The sequence below is a fragment of the Peromyscus eremicus genome, chromosome 2, assembly GCF_949786415.1.
Source record: "Peromyscus eremicus chromosome 2, PerEre_H2_v1, whole genome shotgun sequence".
Classification (NCBI taxonomy): domain Eukaryota; kingdom Metazoa; phylum Chordata; class Mammalia; order Rodentia; family Cricetidae; genus Peromyscus; species Peromyscus eremicus.
In genome coordinates, this window is record NC_081417.1 from 128,451,156 (window position 1) to 128,472,994 (window position 21,839).

The 21,839-nt window shown below is 52.1% G+C and overlaps 2 protein-coding genes across 2 annotated transcripts; both read left to right on the forward strand.

Moving 5' to 3' along the window:
- Positions 1–5,411: 5,411 nt before the first annotated feature.
- Kncn (kinocilin) lies at positions 5,412–8,435 on the forward strand. The gene is made up of 4 exons (XM_059255869.1): positions 5,412–5,562; positions 6,556–6,624; positions 7,492–7,566; positions 8,356–8,435. Exons 1-4 carry the CDS (start codon positions 5,412–5,414, stop codon positions 8,433–8,435), a joined length of 375 nt encoding a protein of 124 aa, XP_059111852.1.
- Positions 8,436–20,346: 11,911 nt separating this feature from the next.
- Tmem275 (transmembrane protein 275) lies at positions 20,347–20,886 on the forward strand. Its single transcript, XM_059256052.1, has one exon. It carries the CDS (start codon positions 20,347–20,349, stop codon positions 20,884–20,886), a length of 540 nt encoding a protein of 179 aa, XP_059112035.1.
- Positions 20,887–21,839: the final 953 nt, after the last annotated feature.

Below are 21,839 nucleotides of genomic sequence, written 5' to 3' on the forward strand. Positions count from 1 at the left end.
CGACTGCTTTTTAAGGGCTATGTGTCAAGAAGAGGTTGTGGTTGGGTCAGTAGCCATCACACAAGTAGGCTTCAAAAGGATGTAACAGATGGCCCTACCCACCCACGAAAGACAGTATTTCTCCTGTCTAAAGCATTACAATGCCTTTATTGAGGACCTGCTGTATGCCCAGGACAGCACTTGTCCTACCAGAGTTGATAAGAAAGAAAAAATGGTGACTCCCACCCACAGCCAGACTAGAGAGGTAGGTGGGATGGGCCTTTGTAACTTCCCAAGGTGTCAAGAAGGAATCTGGATGAGATTAGGGCTCAGGTCACAGGCTACCAGCTATCCCATAGTATGAATGCCTGCACACTGTGGTGGCATGGTTGATGGTCTTCCTTTTGTATCCCTTCATCCACCTAAAGTGAGGCCAGCTGGAAAAGCAGATTGGCAGAATGGCCCAAAGGCTCCTAGTCCCTGGACATCCAGAACTCAGAAATGAATTCTGTCTGTGGACTTAAGCACTGGCCTGGTCAGCCCTCCAGACTGGCCCCAATAGGAATTTGGGCACTTCCCAGATCAAACACATTCTATCAACATCTCCAGTCTTCCTGCAGCCCAAGACCCCAGGCTCTCATCCCTCTGGCCTTTGCTCAGGCTGTGCCTTCCCACCAACCTCCTCACACTGGCCCAGATAGCGAGGTCCTCTCCCTTGGACAGCCGTTTAAATGATACTATGCCAGCTTCGGTTTTGCTAGCAATTGTACACTGATTAAGTAGTAGGTCCATTCCAAGGAGTTTACAGGCATTCCATTTGCACAGCTCTCCTATGAATACGTACTATTATGTTATCCCACTGGACATGAAAAACAAGCAAAGTAAAAGTAGATGGCCCAGAGCTGTAGAGCTAGGAATGAATGGTGGGATTTGAATCCTTCCAGAGAGGCTTAGGACCCAGAGCCTTGCTGCTTTGGTCCAAGTCCCAGCTCAGCCACTCATGGCTTTGTTTTCTGCACAAATTACCTGTAAGTCTGTTTCTCAGCTCTGCATGGGGACAGTGGTGTTTAGCTCACCAAGCTGTAAAAGTTACGAAGTAATGAAGGTGAAGGGTCATGCATTCCAGATGCATCCAGTAGGTAGTCCACCCTCTTTGGTTATCTTGGTTCACATACCCTATCTCCTGGGTGGAATGAATAAAGCTTCACCACCAAGGTTGGAAAGAAGCCCTCCTCCTTGCCCAGGGAGCCCTCTGAGAGCCCCCTGTGTGGTATGCAGATTGAGATGAGTCAGGTCTCTGGCCACTGAGATCCTTATTTTGAGAGGCTGCTCTGCCCACCACACTGTGCTGGGGTCCCTCTCCGGAGGTGGGGGCACAGCCATGGTGCCAGGGAAGAGTCTGCTATTGGAAGCTGGAGATCCTGGGTTCTAGTCATGTCTGTACCACCATTCACTGGGGTACCTTGGATGTTCTGGCTCTGCTGGACAGAGACAGGTATGGTGGATGCTCCAAGGGAGCTCTGGATGGTGGAGCCTTGTCCAGGTATTGAAGCTTGGGATGGTAAAAGCCAGCTTTCCAGCTCTAGGAATCACACTGGGCTGTAATCTTCGGGGAGCCAGCTTCAAGGAGCTGGCAGAGAGTGTCGACATCATGTCTCTGGCAGACTTTCCATCTTGGGAGGAGAGAGCTGGTCCCATCCACCTAGAATGTCTCAGACACCAGGACTCATTTCTCAAATCCAGCGAGAGGACATTGGTCTAGCCTCAGTACTAGTTCAACTGGACCCTGGGAGCTCTGGCCATGGGATAATCAAGTCTTTGGGCTTCTACATGTCCATCTGCTTGAACTCTGGGGCCTCTTCTCCCTCTTGGTCCACTGCCCTTTATCAGACCCAGCTCCACAGACAGCTTACATTGGTCTCATGCCAACTACTGCAGCGGCTTCAGGTCTGAAGGGACCCTAGAAGCAAGGTCCCCACAAAGCTGATGTTTTTGTTTCCATGGTAGCAGTTGCCTTGGAAGCTGCTTCCCTGACTTCAGCTTCTGAACCATCCAAGAAAGCTTCCCGTCCCTCAGGGGACTAGTACATTAATCACACTCTGTTCCAGGGTTCTCACCCTTCATGGAAAATAAATAGAAGCAAACCAAGCTGGGGCTTGTTCAACCACTCTCCCTCCACACACTCAACCCACACCTGGACGTGGCGCTTCCAAGAAAGAAAGGGCGTAGACAGACACCTCCGCAGCAGACACCCACCGTAGGCTGGCACCTCTGTAGGCATACACCCTCTCAGCCATTGCCTTGCTGGGAGACTAGAGAGATGCTATGGTGGGACCTCGTATGTGCCATGGCTTAGTTGTGCTCTGAGTCCTGTGGCTCCAGGATAACCCATGCTCCCATGCGAAGGACTCTGGTACTAGGAAAGGCTAGAAACTCATGGAGCTTGGGCTGCTGCAACTCACTGTCTCCCACAGACCGCTCCCTTGAACTCATCTATAACTCCAAGCAGATCACTCAGGGACCAGCATGTATTTTCCTCAGGGACTGTCTAGCACACGCTGAAGAAAGAATAGGAGAGCCTCCCTCTCCATGTGTGTGTGTGTGTGTGTGTGTGTGTGTGTGTGTGTGTGTGTGCAGCTGAGTGTGTGGATATGTGGATACGCATGCACATATGCATGCATGTGCACATGTGTTTGCATGCATGGAGAGGCCAGAGATTGACCTCAGGTGTTACTACTCAGGGGCCATCCATCCTGGGGTTTTGTTTTGTGTTTTATTTTTGTTTTTGAAACAAACTTTCTCCTGGGGACCTGAGACTGATTCAGCTAGATTGGCTGGCCAGGGAACTTCAAGGATCTAACTCTCTGTACCCTCCACAGCAGTAGAACGATAAGTGATATCATCAGCCCAGCTTTTAATGCTTGTCCTGGGAATCGAACTTAGGTCCTCATGCTTGCACAGCAAGCCGTTTACTGACGGAGCCAGCTCCCCAGTGCAGATACATCGCCAAACAAAACATCTAAATTTGAATTTGGTTTTAAAGATCAGGGTGTTCTTGAATCTGGAATTCACTGGTGCCTGCTGCAAGACAGAGCAAGTGGTGAAGCCCAGCCCATCCCCAGGAGCTTTGTGTTGCTGACAGTGTGGGAGAGCTACCCTCAGCCTTGGACTTTGAGAGGAGCCAGTACTGGCCCTACTGACCCCCTAGTGCAGCCAATACTTATGGGTGAGTGGGAGGCAAGGCATTGTGAATGCTGTTGAGACTCCTGAGGGAACATGTATTCATGGCCATTTATTTTGACAACTCCTTCCAAAGCCAGCCGTCAGAGATGCTTTACAAGTGACAAGGACATGGGATATAAATTGATGCTAAATTAGAGGAAAAATCAGGCCTTATCCTGGGAACATGGAGCTAGTAGTGGGAAGGCTTGACTTCAGGCAGGGGCACCATCTTTATGGGGCCTCAGGGCCCATCTATGCTTGTGGTGCTACAGCAGAGGCTCCCCCAGATGACCCTGGAACCTTAGCCCCTCTTCCCCACACTGTACAGCAAGAGAAGACTGTCGGGGGCTGGAGAGATGCCTCAGAGGTTAAGAGCACCAACTGCTATTCCAGAGAACTCGGGTTCAATTCCCAGCACCCACATGGCAGCTCACAACTGTCTGTAACGCCAGTTTCAGGGGACCCAACACCCATGGCAAAAACACCAATGCACATTAAATAAATTCTTTAAAAACAGAGAAGACTGTTGGTAGAAATGGAGCTTACTTGGTGCCCTCCCCCTTATGACTCAATATAGTGGTGCAGGGCCAAGCCCAGAGCTCTGTCCTATAGCCAAGGTCTCTGTGACCATGGCATTCTGCAAAGTTCACAGCTTCCCAAAGAGGCAGAACAGAGAAGAGGAGGGAGCCAGCCCTTCAGGTGGGGTGGCAGGGCAGCCCAGGCATGCTCAGGAAGGATTGTCCATGTAGGTCTTGAGGGACAAGGAGAGGTTGGTTTACTAGACAGAGCCAGGCATATGCTCAGCAGGGCGACAAAAAAGAGAGAGAGCTTGAGGAGGGAGAAGCAGTGGAGGCAGGGGATTTTGAGGCCGGTGGAAACCACAGGCATGGTGCTAAGAGACAGGGAATGAGAAGGAGGCCTGGAGATTCTGTGCAGGGTAACGTAGCCTTGGGAAGGGTCCCCAGGTCAGAGGAGGGAACAGGCCCATGCTATAAGACTGGGAATGCCCTGATCCACATAGGTCCAGAAATGCAGTTAATGATGAGAATTAGAGCTAGGAAAGGGACAGGAATCGGGATGAGGCTTGACTGGGTTACCACTGGCTCTTTGGTAGATTCCCCAAACAGACTGACCAGGTCAGCCAGGCTGGGTAGAGGACTCGCACTAAAAGGTCCCCACCATGTCTCAGCTTCATGACACTTCTCGCCCAGTTCCTCCATCCAACCTACCCTAACTCGCTACTTAGTACCTCTGCTTTCCCAGCCGGGAATCCCTAGTGCTTCGCCTTTCATCCTACGGGCAGCTAAAATGGGGTGGTACCAATACCTACCTAAGATAAATGCCTACCTAAGAGAAGTCTTGGACAAAGACTTCTCTAGGTCCAGCAGCTGACAAGGTGGTAAAAGAAGTATGGGAGGAACAGGGAAGAGAGTAAACTTAGAGGACTACTCTCCTTCCGTGTCTCCAAACAGGGCTCCAGGTGCACTGCTAGGCCAAGGGGCAGAGGCCAGCAGAGTCAGCCTGGAGTGTTCGAATGTGGAGTCTCCCCACATCTCTACCCCCTCGAGCACCACATGAAGCCACAAGCCCAGTCTTCCTGCTCAGGAACCAACAGTGGAACCTGGGCTGCCTGCCCATTGGGCCTTGGGGACCCAAACGGAAGCTCGCATTACAGGCTCATGAATAACTCATCACCTCACTGCCTGCACCTCTGAGAAGCCTATGTTCCCTAGGCCTGCCCCCCACAACCCCGCCTTGCATTTCTTTAAACTTTAATAGGCCCAGGCTCCAAGGCAACTAACTGAGCAGGGTCCACAGAGCTGGGGCCAAAGTCTTGAGTGAGAGAACTTAGGCCCAGCTCCCTCAGGTCCCGGGTGGTAGCTGATAGAGGTGGACCCCATGGAACAGACCCACTTCCCTAGAACCCTGGCCAAAGTAGAAATGTGGCCAGGCAGGAACCCCAAGAGTGACCTCCAGCATCAGAGCCCTTCACAGGAGGTGGAGTAAGCTGGGGTGCTGAGGTCAAGCTAGGGCTGGAGGCCCCTAGGAGAGTTGTGGGATAAGGTTGCAGATAAGTCCCAGAGTCAGCAGCCCAGAGACTTACAGTCCAGAAGTTTCCACCCTGGATGTGGCACTCTAGCAAGGAGGCACTCATCCAAGAAGACCAAGACTCCCAGGAGGCCTGGAAGCAAAGCCCTGGGTAGACCTGCATGGACATCCCTATCAACACCAGAGATTTCCACTGCCTGCAGCTGGCCTGTGTGGCCCTCGGCCTGGTGGCCGGCAGCATCATCATTGGTGTCTCCGTGTCCAAGGCTGCTGCTGCTGTGGGTGGTATCTTTCTTGGTGCCGCTGGGCTTGGTGAGCTGGCACTGGGCTGAGGTGGGGGGGGGGAGATTTCACCGGAAAGCAGGGGTCTGATGAGGTAAATGAGAGATGGGGGAGGGGGGAGCAAGGGTTGTCAGTGGGAGTTGATTGGGGGAAGAGAGTTCTAAGTACTGCAGCCTCGGCGTGCAGGAAGGAGAGCCTGCCTGGAGCTCCTTTGGGTGTGATTAGGGAGGACAGACTAGGTGTTCCACACCTTCCTGGCTACCTGGTGGGATCTGGTGTTTGTGGCAGGATTCATCAGCCTGGTTGGAGTGGGGTGATAAGGCCTACAAAACAGTACAGCTCAGACAAAAGACCCTCCTCTCCTCCATTGTGTCAGTAGCAGTTCTGTCTGTCTGTCTGTCTGTCCTGACCAGGCCCATTGATGTAGAATGCCATCTCTCACCCCACCCCACTGTCCCAGGAGAACCTGGAGCTCTAGGCTGAGCACTCTAGGCATAGCTTCAAACACAGAGTGCCAGAAACACTTGGTCTGGGAGGACAGCGGGGCAGGACCCCAGCCTGTGACTTCCTAAACATCAGGTCTGAGTGGGAAGGAGCAGCAATGGAGCCTAGAAGGTCACGCTAGAGGTCTTGGGAGAGGAGAGAGCTGGAGAGGCAGGAGGTGGGGGCAGTGATGTTGGTGTCAGCTGGCCCAGAAGGAAAGTAACCAACCTGCTCTTCACCTAAGCAGAGTGGAGCCAAGAGCCTGCAAACCTGTGGGCCACATAATCTGCAGACTCTTCCCAGGATAGGTGCTGAATCCCCAGTCAGAGCTGAGTCTGAGTGCTGGGGAGCTACACACACACACACACACACACACACACACACACACACACACACATACATACACGCACGCACGCACACCTCCCATGTATATACCCACAGTCTTGATCCTTTGTACCTCCGCCTTCCTACATCATAAACCACTCACCCCTAGCCTCCTGCCCCTCACACTAACCACAGCATCTCTGTGTCCCTCCTCAGGGCTCCTCATGTTCGCCTACCCATTTCTGAAGGCTCGGTTCAACCTGGACCACATCCTGCCTGCACTAGGTGAGTGCTGTACTCCCCAACAGACCATCTGACAAGTACAGTGCAATACCTTCTGTGTGCAAACCTGTGAGTGTCACTGAACATGCACACGTGTGAGACTGCTCCTGGCTGCACCTCTCTCTCTCTCTCTCTCTCTCTCTCTCTCTCTCTCTCTCTCTCTCTCTCTCTCTCTCTCTCTCTCTCTCTCTCTGTGTGTGTGTGTGTGTGTGTGTGTGTGTGTGTGAGACCATGGTTACAGAGTAACAGAATCCAGCCAGCTGCCTGAGCAGACATAGCTAAACCTCAGGAATATGTCTCCCTTAAGAGTCTTTTTACTCCCCAAAGTCTCCAAGATCTCCAGATGATATTCTCATCTCCAAGCCCCATAAAGACCCTCTACCTCCCCTTGGGTCCCATGACCTCTTAATAGTTCCCATTTACTTCCACAACCTACATCCAGACTCCCAACACTCTCGGTCCTGTGTAGCTTCACATACCCCCAGTTCCCTCCTTAAAAATCTATCACCCCTGGCTGGGCCGTGGTGGTACATGCCTTTAATCCCAGCTCTCGGGAGGCAGAGGTAGGCAGGTCCATGAGTTCAAGGCCAGTCTAGTCTTCATTAAATTCCAGAACAGCCAGGGCTACACAGAGAAATTTTGTCTCAATCAATCAATTAATCAATGAAAACCACTACCACCTCCTTCAAGGACTCATTTCTTCTGCCCCTCCCCAAATTAGCCAGAATATATGGAAGACCTTGAGGAATACAGTAGAGCAGAGACAGGCACTGTTGGAGGTTAGACAGCAGGAAGAACTCCCTTTCTCAAACTGGGCTTGATTTGGGAATGACCCAGTAAATGAGAATTGGGGGTACTCTCATCCTGCAGGAAACCTGCGAATCCATCCTAACTCAGGACCAGACCACGGGGAGGGAAGGTCTAGCAACAGCAGCAATAAGGAAGGTAAGCACCTGAAGTTCTGGAGTCCATCTTTATCTCTGCTCTCCGACTGGGCAGCCCTGTGAGTCCCAGGAGGAGCCTTGTGGGTCACAGGCAGGGAAGGGTCTCCAGCCCAGGGAAACAGTGATGTTGGGTCATGTGCACAAGCCCTCCTCATTTTTCTTCAGGGTTTCCCTGTCCTGCCCAGCATGGACACTGAGACACAGGGCCCCCTACTTTTCCTTCCCCTACCCCTTGGGCTTCGTGCCCTCGTTACTGTCCACTCTGCTCCCAGTTGGCAATGATACCGGAAACTGGGCATCTTCTCCCTTCCTGACCCTGTTCTCCACACTGGGAAACCCCAGGGAGGAATGTCCCGAAGGCAGCCCAGCCCCATGTTGATGTGTCCTGCCCCAGTGCTTACTCAGCAGAAGGACCCATTCTAGATGCCGCCCCAATCTCTTTACATATATTAACAGGTTGATCCTCACAACCACGTGCAGGGAGGTGCGACAATGAACTTCGTTATTTGTTTGGTTTTTTTTATGGGGCAACTGAGGCACAGAGGTGACATGACACACCCAAGATCACAGCTAGGAAGCAGTGGGACCAGCACTGAAGCCATCCGTCAGCTCCTGAGTCCTGCCCCTTTTCCACTGCACTTGGTCCCTAGGACTCCCCACCTCCCCATCCGTCCCAGCTCTGCCCTGGGTCCTGGAGCATTCTGACTTCTCCCTCTCTTTGGGCTCCCTGACCTGACAACTCCGTGGGGGGATCTGTACTCAGCCATCTCCATCCTGCTGTCTCCTCCAGGAGCCCGGAGCAGCCTGTCCACTGTGACCAGAACCCTGGAGAAGCTGAAGCCTGGAGGCCGGGGAACGGAGGAGAGCTAAGGCGCTGCCTCCTGTCCCACCCTCCCCTCTCCCGGTACTCCTGTCTCAGGGCCCTCCTTCAAGCTAGAAGATCCAGAATTGATCCGTGGGGAAACTAGACCTACCTTCTCTTCCAGTGAGGCTCCTCCTAGCAGATCCCCTCACTCCTGGCATCGTTGCAAGACCCGCAGGACCTCACTGGCTTCAGTCCCTCCCCAGGGCTCATCGCTGGACAACATCTCAACTTTGTTCCTTTGTTGATCTCTTGCTGGAATTTGGTCCAGGGTCCTGGCTACAGCCAGAGATGGTTGTTTTATCCTGGCCATAGATGCTGACCACAGGAACCACAGATGGGGCTCCTAGCTGAGACTGTCATGTCTATGTCAGGAGCACAGGTGACCACGGACGAGGTGGCTTTCCAGCTAAGCCCAATGCCGACACCAATGCTATTGTACTTCTCTTCTTGGGGCTTTGAAGCACCTGGCTCCAGACAGGCCCCCCCAGCATCCTCTATTCTCCTCACTTCTCTTTGCAAGGAGAGGACTCCTTGCTGCCTCTAAAAGGCCAGCTCATGATCCCATAGTTACATGTCCCCCTGTCCTATTCTAGAAGACTGTATCTCCTTCTCTCGTGGAACCTCCAGGAAGGCTTGAATTCTTTTTCACAAAAAAAGATTGTGTTTGTTGTTTGTTTGTTTGTTTGTTTGTTTGAAGACATGCTCTCATAGTGTAGGCTCAGTCATGCCTAGCTAAAGTTAGCAATTCTAGTTTTCTATTCTGAGTCCTGAACCCAGGGTCTTGTACATGCTAGGCAAACACTCTACCACTCAGTTATATCCCTAGACCTCACAAAAACAATTCTCAAGCCTACTTTGATGAATATGATGAATGATGCTTTTTTTTCCCCTAGTCCCTAGCACCAGGCAGTAGAACCTCAGCAAATGCTAATGGCTTAAAGTGAAGAAAAAAAAAAAAAACCTACCCACTAGGCTTTCCTGGAGAGCTACATTATAGCATATCTACAATAAGGTGTGAGACAGGGAGGGCCAGGTGTGTATGCACAGGCAGAAGACCACTCCACCCTCCACATCTGCACCTCCAGGGACAGCAATATTGTTTGATCTCCACAGACACCTGCTCCTTGTCCTGCTTGAGGAGCAGACACCTGCTGTTTTGAGGAGAAGACAAGCTAGGAAGAGTCTTATTCTTGCAGGACCCATGCAAATGACTCCTCTCAGAAGCCTTTGCTGACGTTGCCCAATAGTTCCGAGGACAGCTGATCACTTGAATGGCATTGGTCTGTGTCTCCATGTTGAGGATGAGAGCAAGGGGTCAGCCACACAGAAGACTCACAGTGAATGTTGGCAAACAGGCAACATGGGAGAGCCCATCTTGACAGATGAGAAACATCTCAGGATAAAGGACGCACTGGGCGCCCCAGAAAAAGTCAGGGAGCCAAGCTCTGCAACCAGGTCCCCTCTCCTTTGCATAGAGCTCAGCTCCCTGCCAGCAGTGGACTAACATCCACAAGGGGTGAATTGCACAAATGCTGGTCAGCCGTAGAGACTGGTTCCTCCAGCTAAAGAGAGGTGAGCTCTCTCTCCACAACCCTTTTGCCTGCTCCTTGCCTTTTCTCTCCTCCTTTTCCTCAGCATCATCACCACTCAAGCTTCCTTGATGGGTGAGAAACCCCTTCCTCCCATCCACCCTCATGAAGTCTTACCTCTGTGCTCCAAAGAGATGCCCAAAGGTGGAGAATGGGAATGAGAGATATAAATCCTAAGCTGGGGAGAAGGTGGCTCCTCCCAGGCAGGATCTCCCTAAAATAGGGTATGGTAAGCCTGATGCCTGAGGAGCCAGGCACAGAGAAGTACCTGTGACCACTGTGGAATAAATTCAAAAAATAATCACATGAAAAAGCAAGAACTACATCCGTTAGAGAAGCTGGCAGAGCCTTGAGGTGAGTGGGAGCTCTGGGGACCTGGCCCTTCCATTCACCTCTTTTCCCTGCTGTGGGCTTTCTGAAACCGCCGTTGTCCAGCGCGGGCGAATGCAACCTCTCCAATAGTACCCACTCTCCCCAGGGGCCCGTGAGACACACCTTCTCTCCTGGCCCTGCTTGGAGAAGAGAAGGGGTGGGGCCAAGCAGTAGCAGTAGTGTGGTAGGTAGTTCTTGGGCAGTACCGGGTTAGCGTGCGTTTGGGAGTGGACAGAGACCCAGCTCTTCCAGGAGTCTACTCCCAAAGGAAACGGGTTCTTTCCAGAAGCGCCGGGCCATGGCTGAGGCAGTTCAGTGTTGGGCCAGACGCTGAGAACATAGCAGTGAAGCAAAGCTGGGTGATGCTTGATCTAGGCAGTCCCTTGAAGTTGCAGCCTTACCGGGCCTTATCTGGAGGGAAACTGCTCCAGGTAAGGGAGTGGAAATGAGACTCCCATCTTGGCTCAGGCCTCCAGGGGCCAGAGCAAGAAGCTGGGAACCTTGGGCGACTCATCTGCAAATGGAGGTTGGCTCTGACAGGTCCTCGTGGGTCCAGGCTCAGAAGGAAGGATGCCTGTATGTGGACAGATTGGGTGGATTTGTGAATGAATTCATAGATAAATGAAGCGGCAGTGGGCAGAGCTGTCCTCCAGCCACACTTCCATGTCTATCCAGGCCTCTCTGCAACCAAGTCAACCCTCAAGCTGCCTCTCCCCAGCGCATCCTCCCGGACCTTCATCCCGTGCCTATAGGGGCATGCAGCCAGACCCCTTTCTAGTGTGCAGGACTCTGAAAAGAAACCCCACCCCCAGGAAAACTCTCCCTGCCCCCTCCCCAGCACCAAGCCCTCCAGGGCTGCACCAATGTTAAAGACTGCAGGCAGGGGCTTCCTGAAAGGAGCTGCACTGTTTCCACGCAGGGTGAGAAAAACTGCAACCTAGACAGTGTGGGCGGCGGGGAATTAGTTGCTGGGGTGCTCGCAAACCACGAACCCAAAGGAGCGAAGGCGAGAAGGACGTGCCAGGCTTGTAGGCTGGAGGCAGCCGATGGGAGCCTGGCAAGGCTGGCCGCCCACGCTGGGAAGGGGCTCCGGCCGCTGTGAGCCACACCAGGGCTCTGCTGTCTGAGCCCGCGTCGCTGCCTCCAGCCACAGCCCGGTGCTGCTGCAACCCAGCAGAGAGGAACTGACAGCCGAATTCGGCCTGGCGTGCCCACCCTCCCGGACCCCCTGCCTGCGTCGTTGGCTGCTCCAGCTCTGCAAGGCGGGGCACCAATCCGCGCCCTGAGCCTGACCAACCCCGCGAACACCGGAACTCCCTTCGTTGGGGGGTCAGCCTGGTCACAGCAGGGGAGTGTCCACACACCCTCTCAGGCAAGTACAGCTGCAGAAATTTGGGGGTTACTGGTGAGTGGGCGAGGACTCTGGAGGGACTGCTGAAGGAAAGGGGAAGATGCTTATCCTGTGAGGGTACCAGACAGGGGGCTGGGGATCTCTGGTCTTGAGAAAACAAAAATGAAAAAGAGAAAGGGGTTAGAGAACAGGAGACACACCACAGACTGGCTGCCTTGGCTCCCCTGCCCTAGCCTGGTCCCTGCTGCTCTTAGCGGATGAATCTACTCTAGAACCTCCCTCGGCCCCCTACACTTTCTCCAATGCCCAAAGTGAGGAGAAAGCTGAGAGAAACTGGCAGATAGCAACTCCAAATCCGAGAGACAAGTGAAGCCCAGAAGACAAGAGTTCCGTGGCTTCTGCGACCAGTGCTCCCTTCCCATTTGTTTCACTTAAATTCCCTGAGCACGGAGGGGAGGCAAGTACTCCAGTCATGGACACAGGAAGCCCCAGGACTAGGGGAGCCTGAACTGAGGGGCACACCATCTGCACAGGAAGGTAGAGCTAACTGAAGACTAAGCTGACTTGGAGACCAGTTCTCTAAACCTGGTGAGCTCAGCCCCCACCAAAGCAGAATCCAGAGGGCTGCCTGGGGGAATCTGGGCTGATAGAGCATCGGTTGGGGGTCTAGGAGGGTTTTGACAGTGAGGAGGAATGGGGAATGAGCAAGATCAAGTAGTGGGACAAGAGAAGGAAGGATGGACTGGAAAGATTCTTGGCAGGAGGCTCTAATGGCCCCAAGATGAGTTGCAAGTGTGTGGATGGGAGCCTGAGGGTGAAGGGGAGCCCAGGGCCAAGCCTGGGTGTTCCTCCTGAGGCTGTGGCCTTTGTGGGAAAAGGCAACATTGGAGAAACCTACACACAGAGGCAGTATTCCCAGGAAGTAGGGTTCAGAAGGCTTCAAAAGCAGAAACCAAGAGCTGAACAATGTCCATTAAGCTCAGTGACAAGGGGTCACTGATGACGTTGTGAATAGTGAGGCAGGAACATGGTGGGACAGATATCAGACGGGAGTGGGTGACTTGGGAAGGAAGTGAATTGTGGAGTATAAACCATGCATTCAAAAAGAGGAGAGACTGCTACCTCAAGACCATGATTGGGTTGGATTGAAGATGGGACAGGCGACAGTTCCGGGAGGAGGTAAGGTCCCCTGAGGGGGTTGGTGAACTCAGGCCAGAGAGGGGAGTTGTGAAGATGCAGTCACAGGTATACAGCGGGCTGGTGTGGCCCAGTGGGGTTTCCTCTCATCTCCCAGGCTTCAGACTTGGGGGAAGACTTGAGAAGGCAGGAAGATGGACTGAGACGGGGTTGAGCCTTGCTGGTCAGTACTGGCGGGACAAAGAGATGAGACAAAATCACAAGAGTGACTGAAGTAAAGTGTGGGTCACAGATGGACACAAAGAAGCAGAGACTTAGGGACCATGACAAAGAGGTAGGGCTCTGGGGATTGCATGCCATCAAAGAACAGTTACAGACTCACAGTTACAGCAGGGCAGTGTGCCATCCCGGAACTGCACTGCTTAGGTACGGACATACAGTTACAGCAGGACAGTGTGCCATCCCAGAACTGCACTGCTTAGGTACAGACTCACAGTTACAGCAGGACAGTGTGCAGTCCCGGAACTGCACTGTACAGACTCACAGTTACAGCAGGGCAGTGTGCAGTCCCGGAACTGCACTGTACAGACTCACAGTTAGTTACAGCAAGGCAGTGTGCAGTCCCAGAACTGCACTGGTTTAGGTACAGACAGACAGTTACAGCAGGGTAGTGTGCCATCCCGGAACTGCACTGGCTTAGGTACAGACAGACAGTTACAGCAGGGTAGTGTGCAGTCCCAGAACTGCACTGGTTTAGGTACAGACAGACAGTTACAGCAGGGCAGTTTGCAGTCCCGGAACTGCATTGGTTTAGGTACAGACAGACAGTTACAGCAGGGCAGTGTGCAGTCCCGGAACTGCACTGGTTTAGGTACAGACAGACAGTTACAGCAGGGCAGTGTGCAGTCCCGGAACAGCATTGGTTTAGGTACAGACAGTTACAGCAGGGCAGTGTGCAGTCCCGGAACTGCACTGACTTAGGTACAGACTCACAGTTACAGCAGGGCAGTGTGCAGTCCCAGAACTGCACTGGTTTAGGTACAGACAGACAGTTACAGCAGGGCAGTGTGCAGTCCCGGAACAGCATTGGTTTAGGTACAGACTCACAGTTACAGCAGGGCAGTGTGCAGTCCCGGAACTGCATTGGTTTAGGTACAGACTCACAGTTACAGCAGGGCAGTGTGCAGTCCCAGAACTGCATTGGTTTAGGTACAGACAGACAGTTACAGCAGGGCAGTGTGCAGTCCCGGAACAGCACTGGTTTAGGTACAGACTGAGGAGAGAGAACCTAGACTTTAGACCTGGCTCTACCATGTGTTACCACCAGGTTTATGTCCTTAAATAATTAATTTAACCTGAATCTGTATATTCTTATTTGTCAAAAACGGATGATAATATGTTTACTTCTTAGGATTGTCATGGAATTAAATGAATTAATATATATTAAGGGCTTACATCACTGTCCATTTTCCATTGCTATACAGAATACCTAAGACTGTATCTTACAGTAACTTACACTGTTCTGGAAACTGGGAAGTTCAAGAGAAGGGTGCTGGCCTACAGTCCCTAATCACTTTTTTTCTTATTGAGACAGAGTCTCACTCTATATACCAGGCTGGTCCCTGCCTCCTGAGTACTGGGATTAAAGGCAAGTTCCTCCTTGCCCAACTCCTAATCTCTTTTTAAAGCGATGGGCCTTACATCCCAGCCCCACCACTAAGAAATCTGATTTCTTCATGAGTTTGGGAGGGACAAGCCATACCGGAACCATAACAGCTTGGAACATTGTTGAGCACACAGTAAGTGCTATCAAAGAGTTTGTACAGCGATGGAAGTGGGGGTATAGTGGAGAGCTGGATGTCAGGCTCCTCCAAGGTGGGCTGATTCAGGGTGATGCCAGGGATGATAAAGTCCTGGAGGGCACAGCGGGGGTGCAGAGTAGCTGAAGTGGGGTGAAGTAACTGGGCAATGGGGATAAGAAGTCAAGGAACTAATGGAGCAAGGGCCAGGAGGACTGCAGGCCCCCGGCAAGATAGTAGAGAGGAGCGGGGAGTGGAGCTAGTCACAGCGCCTTAGGACTTGAAGGAAGGGCAGCTCCACTCCAGCGGTGGAAAGCCCCCATCGACCAACCCCCTGCTGCTCCAGGTAGCTCAATTACTGTTGTGGAGGCAAAGCCTGACTGTCTGCCCACACGTCCCCTGGCTCGGGACTAGGAATGCATCAGAGAGCATCAGGAAGAACTGAGAACAAACAAAAGACCCGGGCAGCAGAGCCACTGTTGTCTGGATGGGGACAAAGGTTGGTCCAATGGACACAGGGCTGTGACTGATGCAGAATCCTGTGTCCCTTGGGCCATCCACTGTTAGAAGGAGAGCCTGTGAAGCCTGTGGAGGCCTTCCAAATGGGATTCCTGCCTCATAGGTAGGGGGAGTGTGGCAGTGGAATAGCCCACGGGAGCTCTGGGACTGCTTGCTGGCTAGAGGCACGAAGACCCACTGTAAACAGGACGGCATCGCAGGAACACATGACGCAGAGCTTCCTCCCCCATCACCTCTCCTGAGGCCACAGCTCTCAAGCACCTCACTCCCCTCCACACCACGATGACACAGGACGTATCTAGAGATACAGCTGCTAAGCAGAAGCTCACCTCCACCAGATAGGAACGTGTCAGCCTATGTCTGCAGTTCTGGGTATGCGGCAGCATTGTGGGTATGTTTGGCTCCTGAGTGTGCATGTAGTGAGTTAGGGGGTGGTGGGTGTCACACCCTGGGAGACCAGATCAGAAAGCCCAGAAGTCACACACACAGACTAGGAAGCCAGGCTTTCCAAAATTCCTCCTCAAACATTTCTAGGTTTGTGTGTGTGTGTGTGTGTGTGTGCGTGCGTGCGTGCGTGCGTGTGTGTGTGTGTGTGTGTGTGTGTGTGTGTGTGTGTGATTGCATATGTCAGAGGGTGGGGAAGGTTCTGGCCATTAACTGGAGAGGGATGATGGTTCTCTCTGGGCCCTGGGGAGGCACAATCCATTTGGCAAGAGCAGAGAACTTGCCGTGTAATGAATAAGCCCCAGCAGGCAATGAGTAACAGTGATGTAGGAGGCTCTCTGAGGATGGGGTAGAGTTGAGGATAGAGTGACCATTAATCTGGGGTCCCAGAGGAGAGGCCTTGCCCAAACTTTAGGGACTAGTTAAGGAACAACAAAAGGCTTTGACTGAGCAAGAAGTCTGGAACACACATGGAGGACAAGGCTAGGGGCAGAGGCTAATATCTTTACCAAAGTCCCTGGGCTCTTACCCAGAGGCTCTTGGAGCAGGAGCCAGGGTTGGGAGGCCTAGCAGCTGCTGCTGGCCAGGCAATTGCTTTTATTCAACACAGAAGTCTTAGAATCATGGTCTGGGACAGGTTGATACAGAGGCTTCAGGCAGAAACATCCACCCCCACAAGGAGCTCTTAGCTCTACCTACTGATGACCACCCCAAGCTTGTTGATGGTTACCTGGGTAATTATAATCAACAGCTACAGTCTTTAAGAAAAAGTGTGTGTGTATGTGTGTGTATCTGTTTGTCTGTGTAGCTTCTGAAGAATTTGAGGTTTCCTCTGACCTAAACACACGTGCACAAGTACACACACACACACACACACACACACACACACACACATACACGGAGAGGGAGAGAGAGTGTGTGTGTCAGAACCTGGGTGCAGCAATGACTTATTTGGGAAACAGCTTAACTCAACCCAAAACAAAGAATTTGGAGAAATGTACAAGTACAGTCATATTACTGATCAGTGTGATCCTTTTATGATACCTTGCGATATTTTGATAGAGACTTCTAAATAGGCCCCTATTTCTACCTTCACAAACCTCAGGTAGTTAAGCAAGAGGCATCAGGTTGACAAAAGACCTCAGTTCAGAGATAACCATCCCCCTTATATCCCTCCCTTCATGTTCAGACAGCTGAGGTACTAGGAGAGGCCCCAGTTAGTCCAAGTTGCCTATCAGCTAAAATCCAAACTTATGGTCACCTCTAAGGCCCACTCCCAAGTTCCTGCCCCTGCCTCTGTCCCAAACTGCTTCTATACTAGACTCCCAAATAGAGATCACAAGGCCTTCCTGGCCAGAGGCAGGACAGCAGCGGGGGAACAGCTTAGCCAGGCTCATGGGCAGCAGACATCAGTGGTCAGAGCCCTATCTGAAAATAAAAATAAAAGCTGTGTTCTGGCTTGGCACAGCTCCATGACCTCTCTCATTCTAAGCCTCAGTTTCTCCCATCTATAGAGGACTTGGTTATGGAGTGTGGTAGTACATGCCTGTAATTTCACCTCCTCAGGGCAGAAGGATCACAAGTTCAAGGCCAACCTGGGCAGCTTGGCGATTTAGCAAGACCCAGTTTCCAAAAAACGTCTAAGGATGTGGCTCAGTGGTAGAGAGCTTGACTTCCATATATGAAGCCCTGGGTTTACTCCCCAGCACAGGGCTCAGTCTAGGTGGTCTCCACGGACTCACTAAAGCAAGGTTCTTTTAGTTCTCACAACTCAACATTCAGAGCAATGGTCTTTCCTGTGCTCAAGTGCTGGGCTTGAGGGCTTTCAGGGTTTACAGCAACAGAATAAAGTCGAGAGGGTCTAGCTTCCGAATTCAGTAGTTTGGCTTAGTAATGACTCATCACAGATCTTTGCCCGGGTGGGACAGGCTGCTTTAATGGGTGCTCAGAAGAGGGGCAGTTCAGCTGGACCTGGTAGGACAGGTCTGTGATCCAAGCTACTAAGGAGGATTGAAAGTTCAAGGCCAGCCTGGGTAACTCAGTGAGCCTGGGTCTCAAAGAGTGAAGGGGGAGGGGAATAAATGGCTCAGTTGTAAGGCTCACCTAAGCCTAAATTCGATCTCCACCACTACCAAAAGAAAAACAAAATGAAACAAATCAGTAAGATCTGAAATACCTAGTGAACAGCTTGAACACCCCCACGACATTGCTAACCAGAGTCCTCACAACAAAATAGAACCAGGGGCATCTGGGGTCCTCAGATCCTATATAGGCAAAGAAATGAGATCCTCAGGCCTTTCGGCCATCCAAGGCTCCCTTGTCCAATGTCAGCTTTCAAAGCTGGGGTGAGTGAGGGACCAAAATCCATCAGTTCTGCCTGAGGCACCATCACTCAGCCTCCAACTGAACCTTCACTGCAAGAAAAAAGACTTTGCCTTTGCCAGAGAATGTCAGATACTGATAATTGTGGGGAGGGGAACAGGCACGGATAGGAAAGAGGAAGAAGAATTGGACCTCCCGAGGCTAAAACTCTGAAATATAACAAAGGCTGTGCACAGTGGGCACCTCGTTGTCTGTTCTCGACCTCTGCTATCAGGTATTTTTTCCTTTTAGTCCACAAAGCTCCCATCCACTTCCCTGTGTGGGCCTCTGTTTCCCCGGCTGTAAAATGTTGGTTATTAAGTGTCAAGTGGCTGTAGGAGTTCAGTGATGATGTGGGTGTGAATGCCCTTACAAATTCAACAGCTGCGCACTTTTAGTGACAGTCTGGAATCTGATTGGGCCACAGGGTTGGAAGCTTCCTTGAAGCAGCTTAGATGCCCTCAACAATCTTTGTCAGGAGTTTGGGCAAGGAAACTGCTGTTTCCAAACTTGACATGATCCACCTCTCAGAGCTGAGAGTTCATATCTACCTTCTTCATCGTGCTTCATGTTCATTGCTTATCTTTTAGGCATTTTACTTAGCTTAAAGCATTCAACTATCATTACAACTTATGAGGTATCTATTAGCCCTGACAGAACCTCATGGTACCCTGTGAGGTTGGTTCTATTAGCCCCACACAGGTGAGCACAGTGTTAGGCTACCTTTTCCAGCGCCCCCCCCCCATTCCTCACCCTGCATCCCCATCTATGGAGCTATCTAATTTCTCCTTTCACTGCTGAGGACCTTTTTCTGACATTGCTCCACAATTTCAACACAGTTCACAAACTATGCTTTCCCGGGCCTTGGTGCCTGTGACCTCATATTGTAAGTCAGAATTCCCAGATAGAAGTCATAAATGCTGGAGTTTGGTTTGCGGTTTTTGGTTTTGGTTTTGTTGATTTGAGACAGTCTCACTATGTAGGCTGGGCTGGCCTGGAACTCACAAAGATACACCTGTCTCTGCCTCTCAAGTGCTGGGATTAATGGCATGTCCACTCTTGTGGGACAGTGAATATGTTGCTCTTGCTTCTGCATAGATTTCCAGAATTTTACCAATCCAGTTCCCAGAACCAGACACATCTAGAAATCCCAAGAAAGGGATTATAACATCCATAGATTGGATTTTTATTCTTAATTTATTTTGTGTGGACATGTGTAATTGTGGGCGCATGCATGCATGCATGCGTGTGTATGGAAGTCAGAGGACAACTTTTCAGTTGGTTCTTTTTCCCCCTGCTTTACGATGTAGACTCTCCTATTTCTGCCACTGTGCTGTGTACTCCAGGTTAGCTGGGCAGTGAGCTTCCAGTCGATTCTCCTGCCCCACCTCCCATCTTGTAATCAGGGTGTGGGATTACAGAGGCTGGCCCACCACATCTGGCGTTCTGCTTGTTTCAGGGCCATTTTACTTATGTTCCAGGGATCAGATTCAGGTTGCCAGGCTTGATGAACAAGCAGTTTTACCTTCTGAGCCATTGCCCCATAGATGAGGCTTTTGAAGCTGGATCCAACTGCAGAATCCTGGGTGGTGGAATGGAGGTAGACCTGGAATTTACTAGAGCGCACTGTCTAGAAAGGGCTCAGGAGTTGGGTCATGGGAAAACCGCCCCTTCAGTGGACAGCTGAACATCAAAAGCTTCATCACTGTCACAGAGCCTCATCTAATATTTAAGAAAGTTAATATTATTGTTATGCCAACCAGAGAATAATGTGAAGCAGCAGCCAGTCTCATAGGTCTTGGGTCTGCGTCTGGGTAAACTGCTAGACATCTCCATACTTCATTTTCTTTACCCAAGCAAGAAGAAACTAGACCAGATTATCCCCAGGTCTCCACCACTTGGAGGTCAGGGGGTGGGGGTGGAGGACTGTGTAAAACCCCAAAGCTGCCCTCTGATTAGGACTATGGAATAGGGGGAGGAAAGAAGGATCATTTGACCAGCAAAACCTGCCAAGCACTTTATAGCCTGAAGGCTTCCTGGAGGAGAGGTGAGGGTAAGATTTGCAGAAGCGGACTCCAGGGACTGACTGGGTGGGAAAACAATCTGCAGATTCTTCACATTGGATGAGTTGTTTCCCAGGGCTGTTCAAGATGACCTGGGCAACTTGCAGACAGTGCAGACAGCCACAGACCTGAGCCCAGGTTGGAAATTGATAACCTGCCTCCCCTCTGACTCGCCCTCTTGCTGTGTGCCCGCAGGACCACCACGAGCTTGCCCTGACATGTGTGCTATTCTGGGCAGGCAGCCAGACAGAGCTTGAGGCGTGCAGGGCGTGAGCGTGCAGATGCCTCAAGCAAAGAAGAAAAGCACAGCGCCCCTGACCCCAGCGGCCCCAGGCCGTGTCCAAGGCCGACTGCGGAGCCTGCTGTCTCCCGCGCTGTGCTGCGCCTGTGGCTTGTGCGTGCTGCTGGCCGGCCTGAACGTGACCCTGGTGGGAGCTTTCGCAGCCTCCCTGCCTGGGCACAGCGCGCCACTGGTGGTGGGGCCGGCGCTGCTCGTGCTGGCGCTTGGATTCTTCGCTGCCTGCTGCGTCTGCAGCCGCCGGAGGCCCGTGTCCCGGGCGCGTTCCTCAGCCACCGCCGGCCAGGGTGGCAGGAGCGCAGGGACCGTGGCACTGGAAATGGAGAGCAGCGAGCGCACAGCGCAAGACACCACCGCAGTGCAGCTCAGTCCTGCCGCCTCGGCCGCGTCCTCTGGCCACTCCAGCCCAGGGCGCGGTGATCTCTTCGCCCTGGATCCTCCTGTGCCAGCAACCTCGGCCAGCTACTTGCCGCACACCGAAGGGACCCAGCTCAACTTCCCTAGGGACCTGGTTGCCTCGTAATGGGCCAGGAGAAGTGGGGAGAGGTAATGAGCATAAGTGGCCTCATCTGTCCCATCTCTAGAGCTTCCAAAAGGGAAAGTGTAGTAATGGCATTGGCTCTCAAACCCCTAAGAAGACGCCAGACTTTGACCTCTTAGGTGGGGGTCTCTAAGCTCTACTTCATCCTCCCTTCTCCTCTCCACATTGATCAGGTACCCTGTCCCTCCCCATGGTGTTTGAGCACTGTGGAGGAAGCCTCCTCCAACTGAGAGGCTCTAGTCAGGCCCTCGGGGTGGAAAGAGGGATGAAGGTTGAACTAGCAATACCAGACCCTGTGCATTGTGACCGGCATCTAGCCCTTCTTTCTGCCCTTTGGGTTTGTTTGGGGAACAAAGGCTCTGACGCCAGGATGGTCCCTGGGAAAATCTGGATGGCGCATACCTACCCAAAGGTCGGGAGACAAAGGGACAAAGGTCAGGAGAGCTGAGGCTGGGGTCCTCAGTGGTGAGGAGGCTTTCCAATCCTGAAGGGCCCAATGTGATTTTCACTGCCAGCAACACCCATCACCATGGCTGTGCCACACTGTGCATTCTAGCTGTGCCTCGCTCCTCAATAAAGCACCTTCTGAGTCAGTACTCTGTGGTGCGCAGGTGGAGGGAGGTGTTGACTGGGACCCTCTGAGTGCCTGGGAAGATTCTGTGACTCTGAGCCAGCCTCTCCTCTCATTTAAGGGATCCAGTGCTGGCCCACCATCCCTGGACAGCGGTAACTCCTTGCCCATCCACTCTGGGCTTCATAAGCCTTCTTTCTCTTTCCATGGTGGGCTCTGATGCTCTTCTGCCATGGACCAGGTACTTCCCAACAGCTCTGAGGCCCTTTCTTCCTCCATCTACTGCCTTGTCCTACACTCCTCTCCTCCTGTCTCCCCATTCCAGGGACATAAAGGAAAGCAAATTTACCAGCAGGTGTTGAGT

Coding starts and splice junctions, on each gene's coding strand:
- Tmem275 (XM_059256052.1), top strand. CDS start 20,347: ATGCCTCAAGCAAAGAAGAAAAGCACAGCGCCCCTGACCCCAGCGGCC.
- Kncn (XM_059255869.1), top strand. CDS start 5,412: ATGGACATCCCTATCAACACCAGAGATTTCCACTGCCTGCAGCTGGCC. Junction 5,563..6,555: donor TCTTGGTGCCGCTGGGCTTG/GTGAGCTGGCAC, acceptor GTCCCTCCTCAG/GGCTCCTCATGTTCGCCTAC. Junction 7,567..8,355: donor CAACAGCAGCAATAAGGAAG/GTAAGCACCTGA, acceptor TGTCTCCTCCAG/GAGCCCGGAGCAGCCTGTCC.